Genomic DNA, 18,292 nt, shown 5'->3' on the forward strand with positions numbered 1-18,292 from the left:
GAAACAAATGTAAATCGAATAAATGAACACACAAAGTGATTTATTTTTAATGCACACTTTAAATATTTGGAAAGAGTTTAAAAAAAAAAAAATATTTCAAATAAAAGTTGTCTTTTGAAATTTTGAAAAAAGTTATTTGACCACCCATTTGACCATAAATATGATGTCAATGTCACATTAAAATATTTTAGAATTTTAAAGAAATCCCCATTTTTTAATTGTTTTAATTGTTATGATGTTTTAAAAATGCTTTTCAAATCTTATTTAAGTAAAAACTTTCCGAGTTAAGAATTATCAAAGTTTAAAGGTGTACATATACATATATATACCACTTTAAATGTCTTTAAATTATCTTACGAGAAACACAGTATCTGAAAAAATATTTTAGATAAAACTTGTTTGGTTTTAAGGATGAAAACAACTAATGTTATGAGTGTAACTTTAAAAAGTAATGTCAAAATTATTTCAATTTCTAAAATAAAAACGTATATTTTTCTCATATACATATATTTTCATAATTGATGTCAAGTCTACTTTGAAAAACTCAGCATTATTTACGCAGTAAATAAGTCTGTGTACCCTTATTTCGTAGTATCGATCGCAGAATTTTTATATGAAGAAAATGTTGTTACAATTTAAGAGCTCTAGACGTTATAATTATTGGATTAAAAGAAAAGTAGAGAAAAAAATATGAAATAAAAACATTTTCTTGATACAAAGTACTCGAACATATACGAATATATATACTCTTTTTAACTATGGAAAAAGCTTTTAAATCTGATCAAGATGATAATAGAAAAGAAAATACAAAAAACATTCAGTTGATAAAATAGACGATTTTAAAATCCCCTTAATAAGTTTTTTTAAAAAGTTTGACATTTTTCTATAATGTTTCTTTTAAGATAATTTAGATAGGCGTTTTAAATATTGGATACACTTAAACTTTGGCAGCTTTTAAATGAAAAAGTTTTCACTCAAATGGAATTTAAAAGTAACATTTTGAAAATATCTCGAGGTCAGTACAGAAATATGCAATAAAAATGATAGTTTTTACTTAAAAATTTCAAAATAACATGATCGCATCAATATCCAAGAACAAATAAATGCTATAACTTTTTTATCCTTCAAAATCAAACAGCTTTTGTTTGAAATACATCTTTTAATACTTCTCTTTCGAGATATTTGAAGTAGACATTTGAAATAAATCATCACGTATAACATGATATTTCGATGAATGATCTAATGGAACCAAGCGCTTTTTATTTCAGGACGGGCGTAAATTGGGCTTCGGCGGCATGCATGGCATACCCATGGTTGCCAGCAGCCCCGTGAGACACGAGAGTCCTATCGGTATGACGCCTCTGGAAGTTCAAGCTTATCAGCCACCGTGGAAAGCACTTTCAGAGTTTGCGCTTCATACAGATTTAGAACGATTGGATCCTAATGCACCATCGTTCCATCATTTGGTATCTCAGGTAACTACATTCAAAACATTTAATTCCTTGTTTCTGTGAAATATTGTCGAAAATGTAGCCTCGAACAGCGAAAATAAAAACCAAGCGAATAAATCGAATGTAAGAGAAGAATGACAGAAGCGTAAACGAATCATTTAGGTCGCAAACGAAAATTGAAACAACGAAAGAGACGTTTATTCTTCTTTTGTCTCAATTTTCGTTTTCTAGGAGCTTCGTTTACGTTTCCGTCACTCTCCCTTTATATTCGATTTTCGCTTCAATCTTTATGTTCGCCAGGACGCGAGCAAGATTTTTTGAAAGAAAATATCTTCCTACAAATATAACTAGATACGAATGAAAGAGAATGATTTACAGTGGCTGTCAAAAAGTTCTGGCCTAGATAACTTTACGACATTTTTTTTTTTTAATCAATGTTTTTCAGTTTATATCATAAGTTAATAAAATTCTTATTTTAAGACTATGTGATAATTTAAATACTAAAACATATTCCAGTATTTGCATACTAGATTATTTTATTTGTAAAGATTTTTTTATCTGAGCAATACAATAAAATTATTTAGTTGGCTGGAAACTTTGGGCAGCCACAGTATATTCATAGAAGAATGCATAGGAATTGTTTTTACTCGGAAAGTCGAGTGTTGTTATTGCAATAATTGCAGATGCACGGCTACGACTTGCATGGGGGACCACCGCCGCAATTGGCACCCCCGCCAGGGATGCTTGGCGGGCCGATGAGCGACGGTGGAGGCGGACCATTACCGCCCCCGGGACCTCATCATCCAGGTGGTGGCGGGCCGGACATGGGCCAGCATCCCGACAGCACCGACAGCTACGTGACCTACGTCGAGAGTGACAGTGACTCGTTTCACCACGATACGGGAAGTCCATAGTGTCGTGCGAGGCATGAACGTAAAATTACCATGCCCCCGTTGTCCTTCGCTTTCGTAGCGACTCTCGTCGTGGTGCTCGTCATAACGGCGAGATGCCTGCAACGGCGAATATGGAGCGGCTACGGAACCAGGGAACATCGTGATACATATGGATATAGGAGGAACAATTCAGATACCAAAGGATGCATCGATCTTTCGACGATAATTAAATAAACTCGTACCGCACTATTACCAAAAGTGGCTCGGAAACGACAAGTGATGAATACACTGAAAATGAACGGCGAAGGAAAGGAGGGGCAATGTCGCTGTCTTGGACGTACATGAATAATGTATTTTCGTTTTAGTTATGAAATAATTTCTTTGAAATGACACAAAGGACAACGTCTGCAAAAATAATCGTCTAATCATTGAGCGTACAAAAGTTTCAAAAACCTTGAACATCCTGTATATTATCAGCTTATTGATATAAAATCGAATTCTGGCCAGACCGAGCATTATATTATTTTTGATTCCCGCCATTTTGACTTTTAATAAACGTGGCATTTCCGTGTGTCTCTATCGTTTTGCATTACATTACGTTATTAATGTAACAATGAAAATTCGCTGCCTGTGTAAAATTAATAATATCAATTTCTGGAGATTTGTAAACGGCTTGTAAGCGTGTGTCGTTAACTGCCTGTATATACCAGAAGGAGATGCGATTCGGTATCCAGTACTGGAAATACACTGTACATAGTTGCTACTCGCTGTAAATCTAAGCAATGTTAAATCATAATGTACTCAGGCGCAAGTTGTAGCGTAGAATACGAATAATGGAATATATATACAGCTACATATAGGCACACTGAATTTACATTGATAATTGTATTATTCCAATTATGTTAAGTTTCGTAACGGCAGAGATATACATACTCGTGAAAGGATACAATTTTAACCATCTTCGACGGGAAAGTTGCCGTTATCGTTGTTAATATTCTGCGTTATCTCTCAAGTTTGTATGGAAGGCGACTTTGTATTTGTACGACACACGCCTTGGCTTGTTAAGAGATGGATTACGCTTAGTTACCGAAGAAGCACAAGGGAGCGGTGCTCCTTCGATTTTATAATTTGATAAAAAAGTTATAATTTAATCGATCTTACAATCGGTACCATTTAGTAAGGAACGAGCCAAAAGAAGATTAGAACAAAATTAATAAGAATTAATTACATATAATATATAATATATTATATTATATATAATATATATTTGTTTAATGATTTTTTTATTAGAAATTCAGCTAACTTTTATTATATATATTATATACAATATAACTATTATATATTATATGTACTAGGCAACAAAGATTAAAGAAATTCATTTAATTTTTGATATATAGAAATATAATATATATAGAAATATGTAGAAATTTCTATAATTTTTATATTTTATATATTTAATTTAGTTTCTAATTTTTGAAACAAGCAATTAGCCTCAAAATTATTAAATTTGTCTTTCTACTTTTAAGCAAGAGTACTTCTCGAAGCGTAATCGAAAAAAATCGTATTTAAAAAAAATTAATTTCGAAGTTTAAATCTTGAATCTTATAAATAAAATTTAAATTCATTTTATAGGTCAGATTTTTATGTCAGATCGATTTCGTATTTTTGTGCCGTTAATTTTGAATATCTTTAATGATTTAGTCACGAATACACCTAATCTGTTCAACTCTAATTATAAATTATTTCATCGGATAATTTTGAAAAATATTCCTGTTTCAATTTCTCGTGATACTGAATGCATTTTTTAAGACTTTGCGTTCCATTTGAACTAAAAAAAAAAAAGACTCGAATGCAACCTAATGCGTGTTACTTTCACAAACTGCTTTTTAATCCCGCAGAATCGTTAGCTAACATTTTTGGAATAAACGGAATTTTATTGCGAGTATTTTTCGATACTAAAATCTGCTTAGGCGAGACGGAAGGCGTAATGAACTGTGTATAACATTGATTATTAATTAACTTCATTTAGCGGGAGCAGCGATGAAAATTCACCCTACAGCATGCGTGGCCAAGCCTTTTCGAATAGAGAACCGTTGTACACCGCTCTCTTGTACGTAACATGATTAAAAAAGAAGAAAAAAAGAGGGAGACATAGATCATGTAAATTTAATATTTCATAATTCGTTCAAGCATCTTCGAATTTGTATAATATTTCTATACTGGCACAATGTATGTAATAAACTGTCGAACAAAAGCTTTTTGACGAGATTCTTTTATTTTGAGTGTTTAATTGTTTGTAAAACGTATATTTCGGAAATTTTTTTCATTTAGAAATTTTTTTAGACGCTCATTAATTATATTTAAAAATCTAGACAAAGTACAAACTTGTAGAATATGTTTTTGCGAAACTACAATTTAGTGGATTTCTAATGACAAAAAATAATTACAATTGTTAAATAATTACAGTCACAATGTAATTATTGTAATTACATAGTAATTACAATTACAATCGTTAAATAATTCTAATCTCGATCTTAATCCTATTTCAATTATTTAATATTAATTACGAAAAGAAATAAAATTTTATAGAGAGGGCATAGTGGAAAAATAATTATTAAAATTTAAAAGTGTTCATTGTTCGAATAATTATCGGAAGAAAAAACCATTTATGTTTGATAAATAAGAACTTATTTACAAACTTATGCTAATTAATGCCTGATTTATGCTTCGATCTTTTTTAATCTTAAAATCCTAAAATTCACCCAATAGTATTCAATGGAATACACATATCAGTTAGGACTAATTATGACTAGAGATCCTCTAGCGGGATTGATAAAAAACATGTTTTAAAAGTGTTTTAAACAGTTTAAAACATGCTTAATTGAGGTTTTTAATATGTTTTAAATATGTTCTTTTTTATAGTACTGTTTAAAGCATATTTGAAGCACTAAAACCATATTTAAGAAAAAACAATACGTTTTATTCTTAAAACCATTAGTCTTTACCAATCCTACTCTTTAGTAAGAAGTCAAGTCATAAAGGGTACCGATCTTTAATTAGTCAGATTTCGAGTTCCTTTAAACGCCGCCATTTGCAGATACTTTCAATGTGTGTAATGAATCTGTAAATTGGTGTGAGCAACTGTTTCAAGGTATAAAAGGCGCGAACGCGAAATCGAACTATCAACTGTCAACCATGGTGGAATTGTGCTGTTTCCGGCCACTCAGCAATGGCGTCCTTCCAGTCTTAACTCCTAATTCTTACTTACTCTAATTATGCCCGGTAGCCCTATATTGGCTGAATTTTAGGATTTTAGGGTTAAGCATAAATCAAGCATAAATATTTTTCATAAACAGTAATGATATCACATACTTCATGAAGATCCATGCACCTGTTGCGTTTCTCGCTCCACTCCAAACCTGCAGCTGAGGAATGCTGATATCGGGATCTTCCAAATCGATCTGCGGAACTTAGAACGGCAAAAAATCGTCTGTCGTCGATTAAATTATCTTTGCCTTAATGCAATATAACGCGACGTTACGAAGTTACGATGGCGCGGAATCATTCTGAAATTCACTGCCGATCGCAGCAACGAATATATGGTAGTAAAGTATGTACTAACGAACACATTCGAGAAAGAGAAATGTGAGAAATCCTTGACAATCTCCCACGCACGAGATACGCTTCTGTAATATTTTAAATGATATAAAAGTAGAAAACGAGGAACAACTCTAGCACAGAATCTTCAGTTCGTGGCGCGTTCCACGAGCGAAATTTATCGAAATTACGAGAATCGCAATCTCGGGACTATCGATAATCGCGACCGTGGCGCCGCGCACTATTCCAGTGAAAAAGAATATAGTTCAGTTGGCTTCAGTTGGCTTCCACTTGAGCCGCAAATTACGGATTATGTGGGTTGGTTTTTGACTGTTTCAGATATTTGTTTCTCTTAGTTGTTATAATAATAAAAATAATTGTGCAAATATGGATACCGATAAAAATACCATGCTCGCAGTTTTGCAGCTTTTGAAGAAATACAATTTTAAGGTAAGTTAGAAAATATTCTTTCCTCTCCAAATCCTAACCTGCATTCAGTGTTATTGAAAAATTTAATAAATAGATCTTTTCACTTACATGCATAATTAGAAACAAATAGCTACGTATTTTTGTTGTTTTGTGTTTTTAGGGAACTGAGGAATTATTTAGAAAAGAAGCTAATCTTACTGATATTTCGATTGATGACTCTCAACAATCTGAATCTGATGTGACCAGTGTCCTTTCTGCTTATAAAAGCGAAGGTGATCCTGCACAATACGAGAAAGCATACAGCGAATTGAAAAAGTTTGTGGAAGGAGCCTTGGATATTTATAAGGTAAGCCAAAATTATCATTAATACATATGCACAAGTATTTAATGTCAAATATTACAACATAAATATGTAGCTTTATATCATACCTGTTCAAAATTTGGCTTGTTCATAAGCTACATGTTTCTTCCTTTCCATCGTCTCGTACGAGAAAATAAAGAATAGATCCTAAAGTAGCCAGTTACTGTAGAGTTTTAATATCTATTCTTTCTATACAGTCAGTGTATGATCAATTTAACTTCTTTTTTTTTTATTTTTGTTCTGTCTTGCTCAATGAGATAATGAAGGAAAGGAAGGGAGTATTTACGAACTAAATTTTGAATAAGTCTGCTTATATATTATTTCATATAATAATTTACTATATAAAGTAATGATTTATATTTATTAAATCTCCATTGCCTAGGCAATGTATAATTGTACACCTTACATTAACAATCTGTATCTTTGAACTTGTTGTTAGTACAAATTTTTATATTGTTCCAGAGTGTATAAAAATTTCAACAAATTCTTATATATTTGTGAAAGCATTGTGAAAGCTTTAACAAGTTTTTTTCTTATAGAAATCGAGTGATGTTTTACTTATTTTTTTATAGATTAAAAATTATCTATCAGAATTTACAATAAAAAAAATCGATTGTACTTTGAAAATCTTATATTAATGGCAGGAGATTAGTATATGTAATGATAGCATTAATATAAACTTGTATTATGCAAGATTATATTATATTCTACAAGATTATATATAATGATAGCATGAATTGGGAACCATATTATATCCAGTTTTGGTGCACATGTATTTGGAATTGGTTTATAATAATCATTCTCAAGAAGCAAAACAACTCATGGAAAAATTCAGTGGAAACTTACAAGAGTATTATCAGGATGACTTGAAAAGATTATCCAATGTAACAAAACGGGAACAAATGGCAGGGAATGAATTAACCGACACTTTTAAGTAAGCGTAGAAGCGAGTAATATATGATGAATGTTATTCAGATCTAAGTATAATCTTTAACCTAAATATCATTTGATATCTGTACTTGCAGATCTAATCAGTTTATAATCAGAATGTCGAGGGATACCCTTTCGATACTAAAACGACATTTGCAAGAAAAGAAACATAGTGTTTTATTAAACATCATACAGGAGCATCTTTACTTTGATATGTATGAAGGTGTTGCTCGTAATAAACAACAGATAGAAGCAACATCTGGAGCTATGGTAGGAGAGGCTACCAGGCAAGGTAATAAAATTTCTTTATTCGTAACAAGAGAATTATTCCTTATTTTTATGCTTTATAAAAAAAATGTTTATTAACAAATTATTAAAATGTAGATAACAAGGTCAAAGTCTATTATGGACTTTTAAAGGAACCTGATATTCAATGTATGGAGCCAAATAAAGAAGAGGAAGATGATAAAGAAGGAGGTACAGATGGTGATAAACCAAAAAAGAAAAAGGCTAAGAAAGATCCTTTGTTTTCAAAAAAAACGAAATCTGATCCGAATGCACCAGCTGTGGGCAGAATGCCGTTACCCAATCTGTAAGATAAATATGCCTTGCAGGTTCTTTAATGATTTGCTTCTGTTGGTGTTAAAGAACTAATAGGATGTTTCGCTTTGGTCTTACACAATTTACATATTTTCAATTTAGGAAAGATGCAGATAAACTAGAAAAAATTAAGTCCTTGAGGGAAGCGTCAAAGAGAGTTGTCCTTGGACCTGACACATTACCATCTATATGTTTTTATACTATGTTAAACACTATTTACACGTAAGTATATGAAATTAAGTTTTCTTATTAATATCTGTTCCATAAATCTTCTTTTATAATTAGTGTAACAGCGGCAGAAATAGCAGAGGACTCAAGTTTATTAGCTACCGGATTTAGCAATTCTACCATAAAAGTGTGGAGTTTAATTCCACAAAAATTGAGGTTGATGAAAACGGGTGAACCATTACAAGATATTAATAGAGAAGCAGGTAACAAAATCATGATAGAAGCCAATTTTTTTTATTTATATTCTAAAATGTGTTGCAAAAAATATTTATAGAAGACGTATTGGTTAGAATGATGGATGAACGAACATCTGAAACTACAAAAAACCTGTATGGTCACAATGGGCCAATTTACAGTCTTTCATTTAGTCCAGACAGAAATCTTATGCTTTCGTCATCAGAAGATACCACAAGTAAGACTTGATTATATTACTTAATGTTTACTCAATCATGTAATGAAAGTTATTAGTGTAATTATTAATATAATATTAGTGCATTAAAGATAAATTAATTGGTGTAATAATTTTAATTGTTTAGTAAGGTTATGGTCACTGCACACATGGACATGTGTCGTTTGTTATAAAGGCCATCTATTTCCCGTGTGGTGCGTACGATTTTCACCGCACGGTTATTACTTTTCGAGTGCCTCGAATGACAAAACTGCCAGATTATGGGCGACTGACTCTCATCAACCGTTACGAATATTTTCTGGTCATTATTCAGATGTTGATGTGAGTTAACATTTACTATCGTAATTTATTTATTTGATCATTTATTCGCTCAATGGTGCAATATCTTAAAATCGAGACTAGGCTTGTCCGTGAGTCTAGTATGGTAGACTCGCGCGCTATCCACCATGCTGCTATGTTTGATCGTTAAATGAAACAATTAACTGTTACTTCATTATCTTTATAGGTAATTCAGTTTCATCCAAATTCGAATTATGTCGCGAGTGGTTCAAGCGATATGACTGTGCGATTATGGGATTGTGTAACTGGCAATCAAGTGCGATTGATGACTGGGCATAAAGGACCGATTTTTTCTTTAGCTTTCTCAACAGAAGGTCGCTTTTTAGCTTCAGCTGGAGCAGATCATCGTGTACTTGTGTGGGATTTGGCACACGGTCACCTTGTTGCAGCCTTATCTGGTCATACAGGAAATATTCATTGTTTATCGTTTAGTCGGGATGGCAATATTCTAGTCTCAGGTATTTTCATCATTCATCACTTTATGTAAATCAAATAAAAATGTAACGAACAATAATCGATTGCGTCACTTTGACAGGTTCCTTAGACTGTACACTGAAATTATGGGATTTCATAAAATTAGCAGAAGAGATGAGTTTGGAAGATGTCAACGTTTCGCACAATCCAGATGTAAAAACAAACTCGGAATCTTATCTATTACGTACTTTCCCGACAAAAAACACATCTGTCCTAACGCTACATTTTTCACGTAGAAATTTATTATTAGGTATTGGCATGTTTGAGTCGGCATAATCCACGGAGACTGCACCCATGTAATTTATCGTTAAATAAATCAAAATATAACTTAAATCTATCTATGTACAGATAATTTAAATCTATGAAATGTATCATAAAAGTTATTAATAAATTTTTCACATTTATTATTTTCTTAGTGTTGTTCATTATTAATGAATGCAACATTCAACTTTTTTTGATATATATGATAAAATACGATTCGGTAGAAGTTATATTTTACTTAATATTAGTCTGAAATAAATTTGCTTTATTTGTATCTAAACGCTTTCGTTTGATATACTTATTGTGTAAATTAAAGTTTTTGTAAATTTGAATAGAAGAAAATAATACTGTAAAAAAATCGATCTACTTTTTATTGAGTAAAAAATAGACTGACTTTTACAGAAATCTAATTTAATACTGAAAATTGCTTATTTTGAGTATTAAAAATACTATTGTTCAGAAAGTAATTAGACATAAATTCATGATGAAAATTTTCCTCAGAATTTTTATATAAAATTAAAATAAAATAAAATTTAGAATTTTTAATTGTCTAATTTTAAAATTTTTCTCAGATTTTTTATATAAATTAGAACACTCTTTAGAAGTACTAAAAAAATATCTATATCTCTTTTCTAGAATTGTTCATATATGCGAATTCTGAAATGTTCTGACATTTCTAAGATTTCTCATCCTATAATTTGTGATGAAATGTTATAAAATCTGAACAAGGTATTTTTTAAGGTATTTTTTCAGAAATTATAGAATTTTTTTAATCTCAGAATTCATACATATATAAAAAATTCTAACAAAAGATGTAGACTTTCTTAGTATTTCTGAAAAGTCAGTATTTCTCAGTATTTATTTCAATTTGTATAAAATTCTGAGATAAATTTTCACAAGTAGAACAAGTAACTTATTTCTCTTAATATTACAATAAAATAAAACTTCTTAAATCTTATAGCATTTCATTGCATATCAAAATAGAATAGAGTAGGTATTTCATCTTATTGAACAACAGTGTTTTTAATACTGAAAATATAATGTACCTTTCAGTATTAAATTTCTATAAAACGGGAGCGGTATGATACGCACGATCGATAATTCGCACGAATTTGTAACTCGTGCAATAGCATGCGATAGCGAGCGGGTGAATGGGTGAACGGCGATAGTTCGACGAATTCGATGTCGATCGCAGTAACAGCCGATCCGTGATCCGTGTATCAGTAGAGTCAGTACTATCAATCGCAAACGAGAGGTGATTAATATACACGCGCACACAAGGAAAGGCCGGTCGGAGTAAAAAATCATTAATAGAAAAAGGCAAGTAGTAGGGAAATGAGATGTCCAAACGTGAACGAAAGTAAGTAGGCGGTTCTCCGACATTCTGGTTTTCACCTGGGCGTTGTCGCCGTCGAGACCGTTGCATTTCACTCTTGCTTTCCACGATGGACGATAACAGCGCGACGAGGTTAGGTAAGCTCACCGTATTTATATTCCTTCGAAGGCACACGTTCGAGAGTATTTTTTTTCATTTTCTCGTTTCTCTCTCTTTACATTTTGTATATTTTACAGCTGCGGATAGCTACGAAATGGTTAAGGCCTTGTACGATTTCAAGGCCACATTTGCCAAGACTCTCAGCTTCCGGGAAGGTGAGTATTTCATTCTGCTGCAGCGTAATGTTAAGCAGAAAAACTGGTGGCAAGTTGTAAATAGAGGAGGACGTCTAGGCTACATACCCTCCAATTATGTTGCCTCTGTGAAGGTATGTGAGACTTGTTTTGAGGCATATACAAATATCTAGATCTATTCTATTTAATTGAACTGTTTGTGTGCATAGTGTATCTTTTCCCTTTTCTTTTCACTGTAGAGAAAAAAGATCTATTCTTTTTAACTAAACTTCTTGCATTTTTTATCTTTCCTCCTTTTCCCTCCATGTAAAAAAAAGAAAAAAGAGCTGTTCTTTAACTGAGCTTGCATAATTGTTTGCAAATGTTTCTTCTTTCTTTTCACATCGGAGAGAAGAAGAAAAAGATGAATTGTGTGAGAAATTCAGCTAAAAAGAATAAACTTTAAAACAGATCTATTGTATTATCGATTGATTCACAGACGCAGCCCCAGTTCCTGATTGATTTTTTGGAAGATTGTATACTGACTTTAGAAACGGAAATTAAGAAGGATAGCGAGTCAGTGCAGCCTGATAAGCAAGATCTCTTAGCGAAGCTAACAGAAAGGAAGAAACAAATCGAACTGAGCAAAAAATCCAAAAGACAAGCGCCTAAACCACCAGATTTAGATTGCGGCATTATATCTAAAGAAACACATTCTGTGATTGCTTGTGACAATACAGAAGCAGATGTTAGATCAGCGCCAAGCAATACCTCTTATGCAACTGCGCAAACAACTCTTCGTAGTAATAACACAGATCATATTCCAGCAATTGTACAATGTCAACGGCCGAATGGAGACGAGCAACGTGTTCAATCACTTCCTCGTCAGACGTCTTCAGACATTGTTCAGAAAGTCCAGACATCAGCTACTGAAGTTCGTAAAACCTCCTCGCAAGGTAGTATACAAAACATATGCAGCAGCTCGCCAAATAAAAGCAATTCGCCTGCTAAGAACAGCTCGCCAATAAAGAGCAATTCTTTACAAGCTATTAACTCGCGAAGTGCTTACCAATTGCTCGATCAAGTACGCAAAAATACTCAACTTAGTCATGAAATGTCGAAAGTAGCAGTCACAGTTGTAGTATCTAGCCTGCAGCAGTTGCTGCCAGAAACTGTAAGTCATTATCTCGATGCTTTGCTGCATCAGCTACAAACACCGTTGACTGTGTCAAAAATGAGTATAGAAGAAACTTACGACGCTAATAGGTTGAAAATTATTTTTACCGAATTAACTTCGTGCAAGGAAGATTCGCAGCAAAGAAGTTGGATGCTTTATGAAGATGAATCTATTATCGTGGAATATATCAAAGAATTGACCGAAATATTGGTATATATTTTTATTTAATGAAATGAAGCAATAACTTGAATTATATGAACATCACATGCTTAATATTAAATTTAATTCTTAATATTGCGCTTGTTTCTAACTCTCTTCAATTAAAATTTTTTTTTAATTTATATGAATGCTCTTAGAAATATATATGTGTTAATACTAAAAGTGTGATATAAATATGATTTATTTGATTTTATTATGATTGATATATTTATACGTTTATCTTTTTTCAGACTAATGCTGATGCAAATGTATCGAGATATGTTTTAAGACAAGATCGATACAATGGCGTAACTATATTAATACAATATTATCAAATGGAGACGAGATGGACTATTAGGCAACTGTTGTTGCAATCATTTGGCGTTATGTGCAGTTTAGATCCAGTGGTACTAACTATAATGTTAAATAGTATTCTACCAATGGAATTAGCAAGGTATGAGTAATAAGACATTTAATAATGAAGTATATTTAACTAATATTTAATTAATAACAAATTCTGATTTTTATAGAGATATGAAAAGTAATCCCAGGAATGTATTAAGATTAAATTATTCTTCGTTATTGCTTACAATGATTTTTTCAATGGGTGAACCTATGCCAGTTACACATTTAGGTGAATAAACTAGAGCATACAATATCATTATTAAAAATAAAAATTAAAATATATATTTCTTATTGATTCATTTACAGAACAACTTGGCTCAGATTTTATATCGTTTCTGCTGGACCTAATAGAAACACCACCTGATACAGATCTGGAAGATCAAATCCCAGATTTGTTCATAAATTTGATATTATCCTACAATTTACAATTTACAACTTCTGAGAATATCGTTCTAAACGCCCTACGTGAGCGAACTATAGCCAAGACATTTACTGAAAAAATTTTATTTCTTTTTAACAGAGAAGGTAAACTTTATTAAGTTTAAAATAATAAGTATGTCAGAAATAATTCGAGCTGACAAACTTCTACTTTATCGCAGAGGATCCGGTACGAATATTTGATCACGAGCCACAACCGCCGCACTCTGTACTAAAACTTTTTGTTGACTTGTTTAGTAATGATGCCATAGCAAGTCTTTTTTACACTAACGATGTAAAAGTTCTTATTGACATCATACTACGACAACTTTTTGATATGTTTCCGGGTGATAAGGTATTACATTATGTTGTTGATATAATCTCATATTGGACTTGTTAAAAATATATGTATATATTTTTAATATGTATAATTTAATATGTAATGACAGCGTAGACAATATCTTGAACTTTGCCGCCGAGTTCTACGCACATCCAATTATAATGAGCATCGTCATCGATCTGGAGATTTATTAAAATGTTTTACAAGGTAAAGATTTAGATATATAAATGCTCTTTTTATTACAATTTATTATTAATATTAAATAATTAAATATTATTATTATCGTATTATAAAATTTTATTGCATATATATCTTGTATTCTGTACTAGGATATTTTGCGAGGAAACGGCAGACAGTCATGAAGACCAGCAAGTAGTACGCGAAATTAGCAACGAATTTCCACATTTGTTCAGAATGTGACATTTAATTCCCTCGTCTGATCAAGATTTAGACGAAGATGACTTGCAAACTCTTGTTTAAGTAGCTCTGAGAATTTATTAATGGTAAGAAAGAAACAAATTTTGTTAATAGCCTTTACGGCTTTGAGAATTTATTAACGGTAAGAAGAGAAACAAATTTTGTTAATAGCCTTTATGGCTCTTCTATATTTTATCTAGTAAAAAAAAACGCACACATAGCTTATGAAGTGATAATGATATGTTTTATGACTGCCATAAAAGTCTTCATTCTGTTGGTGCTACAAGACGTTACTCTTTGTGTAAATGAACTATTTAGTAGGAAAGATATATGAAATTATTATATATACGTATAACGTATGAAACATAACAAAGAAATCCTTTTCATTCTTATTATGAGGACCATTGATATCTAAGCATTCCAACATAATTAAATTAAATTACATTTAATATAGTTGATAATATATAAGTAAAATAATTTATATATAGAGGTTATATATATTGAGATAAAACTTTAATATAAATACATGCAGCTGGTACATACATTTCTGTGTGTATTGTTAAAAAACGGAGAAATTAAATAAAATTATTAGTATTATTTCTCCATAAAAGTGTAGTCTAGTCCACGTCTATATATATCAGAACACAATATTCTAAGTCATAGAAATTACATAAATTCTAGCTTATATTTTATTTTCCAGAGAAATACCAATACTTTCTTCAAATATCATTATTTCGCAAATATTTTTATCGTAAAAATAAAATTTTAGGTAAAAATTCATACGGACTTACTTATAAGACTTACTAGGTGCCACTTTAATCAGTAAACTTGCTAGTCTATGATTAGTAACTATATTTTTTTAAGCATGTTATTCTACGTTATGTTTGCGACTATCAACATGTCAATTATAAAGGAATCTCAAATTTAATGTGATTATAATTAAATGTTAAATAAATAAAAAGTTTAGCTCATAACTGTCACATAAAATATTGCTCTTTTTTTTTCTCCATAACTAACAATTTATAATCTAACTTTTAAAGAGTCAATTTATAATATAATAAATATGATTATAAATTTTTTTTACTTGTATTTTTATTATCTAGTATGAAAATTGTTAGGAGCCATAGTCTAAAAATAAATTATCTATTTGTCCATTATATAACAAAAAAAAACAAAAAAGGTAAAAGAACTATATATAAAAATAAAACATTTAGAGAAATAAATATGTTATATAATTTAGTCTCTTTTTGCAAATAAGTTAAAAACATTATTAACGTTTAATGTAATAGCAGTAACGTCTTTTATATCAGGTTTTAGTCGAAACAGAATGAAAAAAATGTGCTTGAGTACAGATATTTAAAAAAAATATTAGTCTCTAAATAGGTAAATAAGTATTATAAATTTTCTGTCCGTATATACAAATACGAGGAAAATAATTTACATTATTAAATAAGAAGATATTAGATTTTTATCTTGTTTTATTAACAATAAATATTCTAATTTTTCAATGAAAAATTCCAAGCCTTATGTATGTGTATGAAAGTAAAATTTATTGTTTTATAATAAATATGACGTATGTGTATAAAAGCAGAAAGTACAATTCATTCGATGCGACGTTTATGATAGGAATTTGCTTTCGAGACTAATCATAAAATAGAAAATATCTCTGCGCGAATAAACTTGATATGCATTAATTCCTCATAAACACGCGAATGATTAATTTCAAGATGTGATTGCATAAGTGTCTTTAGATTCAAAAGCAGTTCACCATTCATTCAAGGTAATTATTCACCGGTCATCATCTCCATAAACTCTGAAAAGAAAAAATACAACATATATTATAATATATATTATGTTCATTTTGTTGATATATCTCCTTTTTAATTAAAAACGCAATAAATTTTCTTTTTTATAAGCACTTAATGTCACTAAATTATAGTTTGTTGTAGGAAAGTCACTTAATTCCTTGTAAGAAATACAAATTAGTATTAAGAATCGAATTTCACATCTAATTTGCTACAAATCTTTCTATTATTTCAAGGGTTACATTCCAATATATCTTAATATCACATGCGAAATTCATTGGAAATTGGAATGGACGTGTGATTTTGATGAATCGCTGCGATTTATTAAGTACGAACATAAAAATAGACAGAATCGTGAGATTAGTGACATCCTCGATCTGCCAGCATATAAATAAATCGTTTGGCTCTCTGTTCAATTTATGATGTTGATATACGCTGACACATGCTTATTCTTCATAAGAAATGAAATGTTGAATCTTTCAATTAAATATTTTTTGTTTTATAAATTTCATAACTGTATATGATATTATATCAAAAATATTAAAAAATATTAAAACCGGCATAGTACCAAAAGATCAATTTATAAAGAAATTATCTTCTTCGATAAAATTAGTCTAAAATTTTTTTATCTTACATAGATTTATCTTATATGTTAGCGATCAGAAAAAACCAGGAAAAGTCAGGGAATTTTCTTTTCTGTTTCGCTAACCTTGTCGTGGTAGATTATTGTCTTACAAATTGTATTGTAATTTATTGGACATTATATTTTATTGAAAGAGAAGGAAGAGGAAAATTAAAAACGTACCATCAAAATCTACTGTACCGGAGCCATCAGAGTCGATTTCCTCAATCATCATGTCCAATTCTTCTTTCGTCAGTTGATCATCCAATTCTCTTAGGATTTCGCGTAGGCACGTCGTTGGGATATAACCATTACCTAGTAGAACAAGGTATGTACAAAGAATGACAAACTTTTTCCATACAGAAATTCAATACTGGAGAGTAGTGATTACTTATTTTAAGTATTAAGTTGGTTAGTATTAAGGCACATTTTCTTCGCTTGAACTGGCTATTTCAGCGACAAAAAGGAGGTAAAAATTGATGAATATCAAAGATTAATTTTCATCACGTGATCCTTTTAATTGTCACTGAAACGGCTGGTTTGAGCAACTCTTGGAAATGTATCTTTAAATTGAATTTCTGTAAGAATTTTTGTAAAGATTTAATAACATTTAAGTGATGTACGCATGAGATAATTGTAGTATGATTAGTATAATATCATCTTTCCTCTTATACTCTCATAAGAATCTGGGAATATTGTTACATTGCTGCATTATTTATATATCCCTAGAATCTATTTTGGCATTTAGTACTCGTCTCCCTTTCACTTGACACAAATAGTAATTGCAAAATTTATCCGCTCCGTAATATTTATCTTCTCGATGCCAGCCACGTTAAAATACATACGCTACACCCTCAACATAATCGCAATTCATGAAAGATGTATTACGACATTCTTGGCTCTTGGCCGCCACGTGAGCTTCCTCTGTCGGGAATCTCCGGCTTATTTTTACGTTCGCATATAACGAAACTGATGCGAACTTAATGCGCCTGTTTGTACAAACGTATTCTGAAATTTCTTCGACGCATATCTCATGCTTGTCAGGCCAAGTCTTTTCACACTGTAAAACTGATTGTTTCTTGAAATAAAATATCAACTACCATATGTCAACCTCATTTTAGAGACTACATATAAGAAAGGAATATGAGAAAAGTCAGAAAAAATAACTTAAGAGTAACTTTTTTATCTTAAAAATAAAACCATACGAAAAAAGTGGACAAATCTTTAAAAAGCGTAATACTTTACCGCCATGTCGAAAGAATATTGATTTTATTATCTTCATGTGAAGAATTTGATCGTATTAAAAAATATTAAAAATTTGACTCGAATTA

General features: G+C 31.0%; 4 protein-coding genes across 8 annotated transcripts in view; 3 read left to right on the top strand and 1 right to left on the bottom strand.

Annotated features, from left to right (window-relative positions):
• LOC108756016 (insulin gene enhancer protein ISL-1) overlaps positions 1 to 3,529 on the top strand; it is a 39,024-nt gene extending 35,495 nt beyond the window's left edge. For 2 of the 4 annotated variants that reach the window (XM_018499555.1, XM_018499557.1), the window contains exons 5-6: positions 1,254 to 1,475; positions 2,135 to 3,529. In XM_018499555.1, the coding sequence (XP_018355057.1) occupies positions 1,254 to 1,475; positions 2,135 to 2,365 (453 nt within the window). In that variant the 3' untranslated portion in view covers positions 2,366 to 3,529. The remainder of the gene's footprint in view (positions 1 to 1,253; positions 1,476 to 2,134) is intronic. The other 2 variants (XM_018499556.1, XM_018499558.1) reach the window with 1 other exon arrangement.
• A 2,707-nt stretch (positions 3,530 to 6,236) lies between these two features.
• On the top strand, positions 6,237 to 10,000 carry LOC108755994 (transcription initiation factor TFIID subunit 5-like). Its single transcript, XM_018499515.1, has 11 exons — positions 6,237 to 6,391; positions 6,531 to 6,716; positions 7,463 to 7,665; positions 7,757 to 7,953; positions 8,046 to 8,253; positions 8,364 to 8,483; positions 8,547 to 8,692; positions 8,764 to 8,901; positions 9,026 to 9,219; positions 9,404 to 9,695; positions 9,773 to 10,000. Exons 1-11 carry the CDS (start codon positions 6,329 to 6,331, stop codon positions 9,985 to 9,987), a joined length of 1,962 nt encoding a protein of 653 aa, XP_018355017.1. The 5' UTR covers positions 6,237 to 6,328; the 3' UTR covers positions 9,988 to 10,000.
• Positions 10,001 to 11,059: 1,059 nt separating this feature from the next.
• Positions 11,060 to 14,537, top strand: LOC108755993 (NCK-interacting protein with SH3 domain). Its single transcript, XM_018499514.1, has 9 exons — positions 11,060 to 11,445; positions 11,545 to 11,735; positions 12,080 to 12,967; positions 13,207 to 13,409; positions 13,486 to 13,589; positions 13,667 to 13,885; positions 13,960 to 14,132; positions 14,227 to 14,324; positions 14,447 to 14,537. The coding sequence occupies exons 1-9, from the start codon at positions 11,418 to 11,420 to the stop codon at positions 14,535 to 14,537; spliced, it is 1,995 nt and encodes a 664-aa protein (XP_018355016.1). The 5' UTR covers positions 11,060 to 11,417.
• Positions 14,538 to 16,063: 1,526 nt separating this feature from the next.
• Positions 16,064 to 18,292, bottom strand: part of LOC108755956 (troponin C-like) — a 7,359-nt gene continuing 5,130 nt past the window's right edge. For both annotated transcript variants that reach the window (XM_018499432.1, XM_018499433.1), the window contains exons 5-6: positions 17,145 to 17,276; positions 16,064 to 16,347 (exon numbers count right to left, since the gene is read on the bottom strand). In XM_018499432.1, the coding sequence (XP_018354934.1) occupies positions 16,319 to 16,347; positions 17,145 to 17,276 (161 nt within the window). In that variant the 3' untranslated portion in view covers positions 16,064 to 16,318. The remainder of the gene's footprint in view (positions 16,348 to 17,144; positions 17,277 to 18,292) is intronic.

The sequence above is a fragment of the Trachymyrmex septentrionalis genome, unplaced genomic scaffold (genome assembly GCF_001594115.1).
Source record: "Trachymyrmex septentrionalis isolate Tsep2-gDNA-1 unplaced genomic scaffold, Tsep1.0 scaffold9, whole genome shotgun sequence".
In the NCBI taxonomy this organism is placed as follows: domain Eukaryota; kingdom Metazoa; phylum Arthropoda; class Insecta; order Hymenoptera; family Formicidae; genus Trachymyrmex; species Trachymyrmex septentrionalis.

Excerpts from the sequence above, each read along its gene's own strand:
- LOC108755994 (XM_018499515.1), top strand. The coding sequence starts at position 6,329 with ATGGATACCGATAAAAATACCATGCTCGCAGTTTTGCAGCTTTTGAAG. Across the intron at positions 6,717-7,462 it reads GAGCCTTGGATATTTATAAG|CATGAATTGGGAACCATATT; the intron begins GTAAGCCAAAAT and ends ATATAATGATAG. Across the intron at positions 8,693-8,763 it reads AGATATTAATAGAGAAGCAG|AAGACGTATTGGTTAGAATG; the intron begins GTAACAAAATCA and ends AAATATTTATAG.
- LOC108755993 (XM_018499514.1), top strand. The coding sequence starts at position 11,418 with ATGGACGATAACAGCGCGACGAGGTTAG. Across the intron at positions 13,886-13,959 it reads ATTTCTTTTTAACAGAGAAG|AGGATCCGGTACGAATATTT; the intron begins GTAAACTTTATT and ends ACTTTATCGCAG. Across the intron at positions 14,133-14,226 it reads ATATGTTTCCGGGTGATAAG|CGTAGACAATATCTTGAACT; the intron begins GTATTACATTAT and ends ATGTAATGACAG.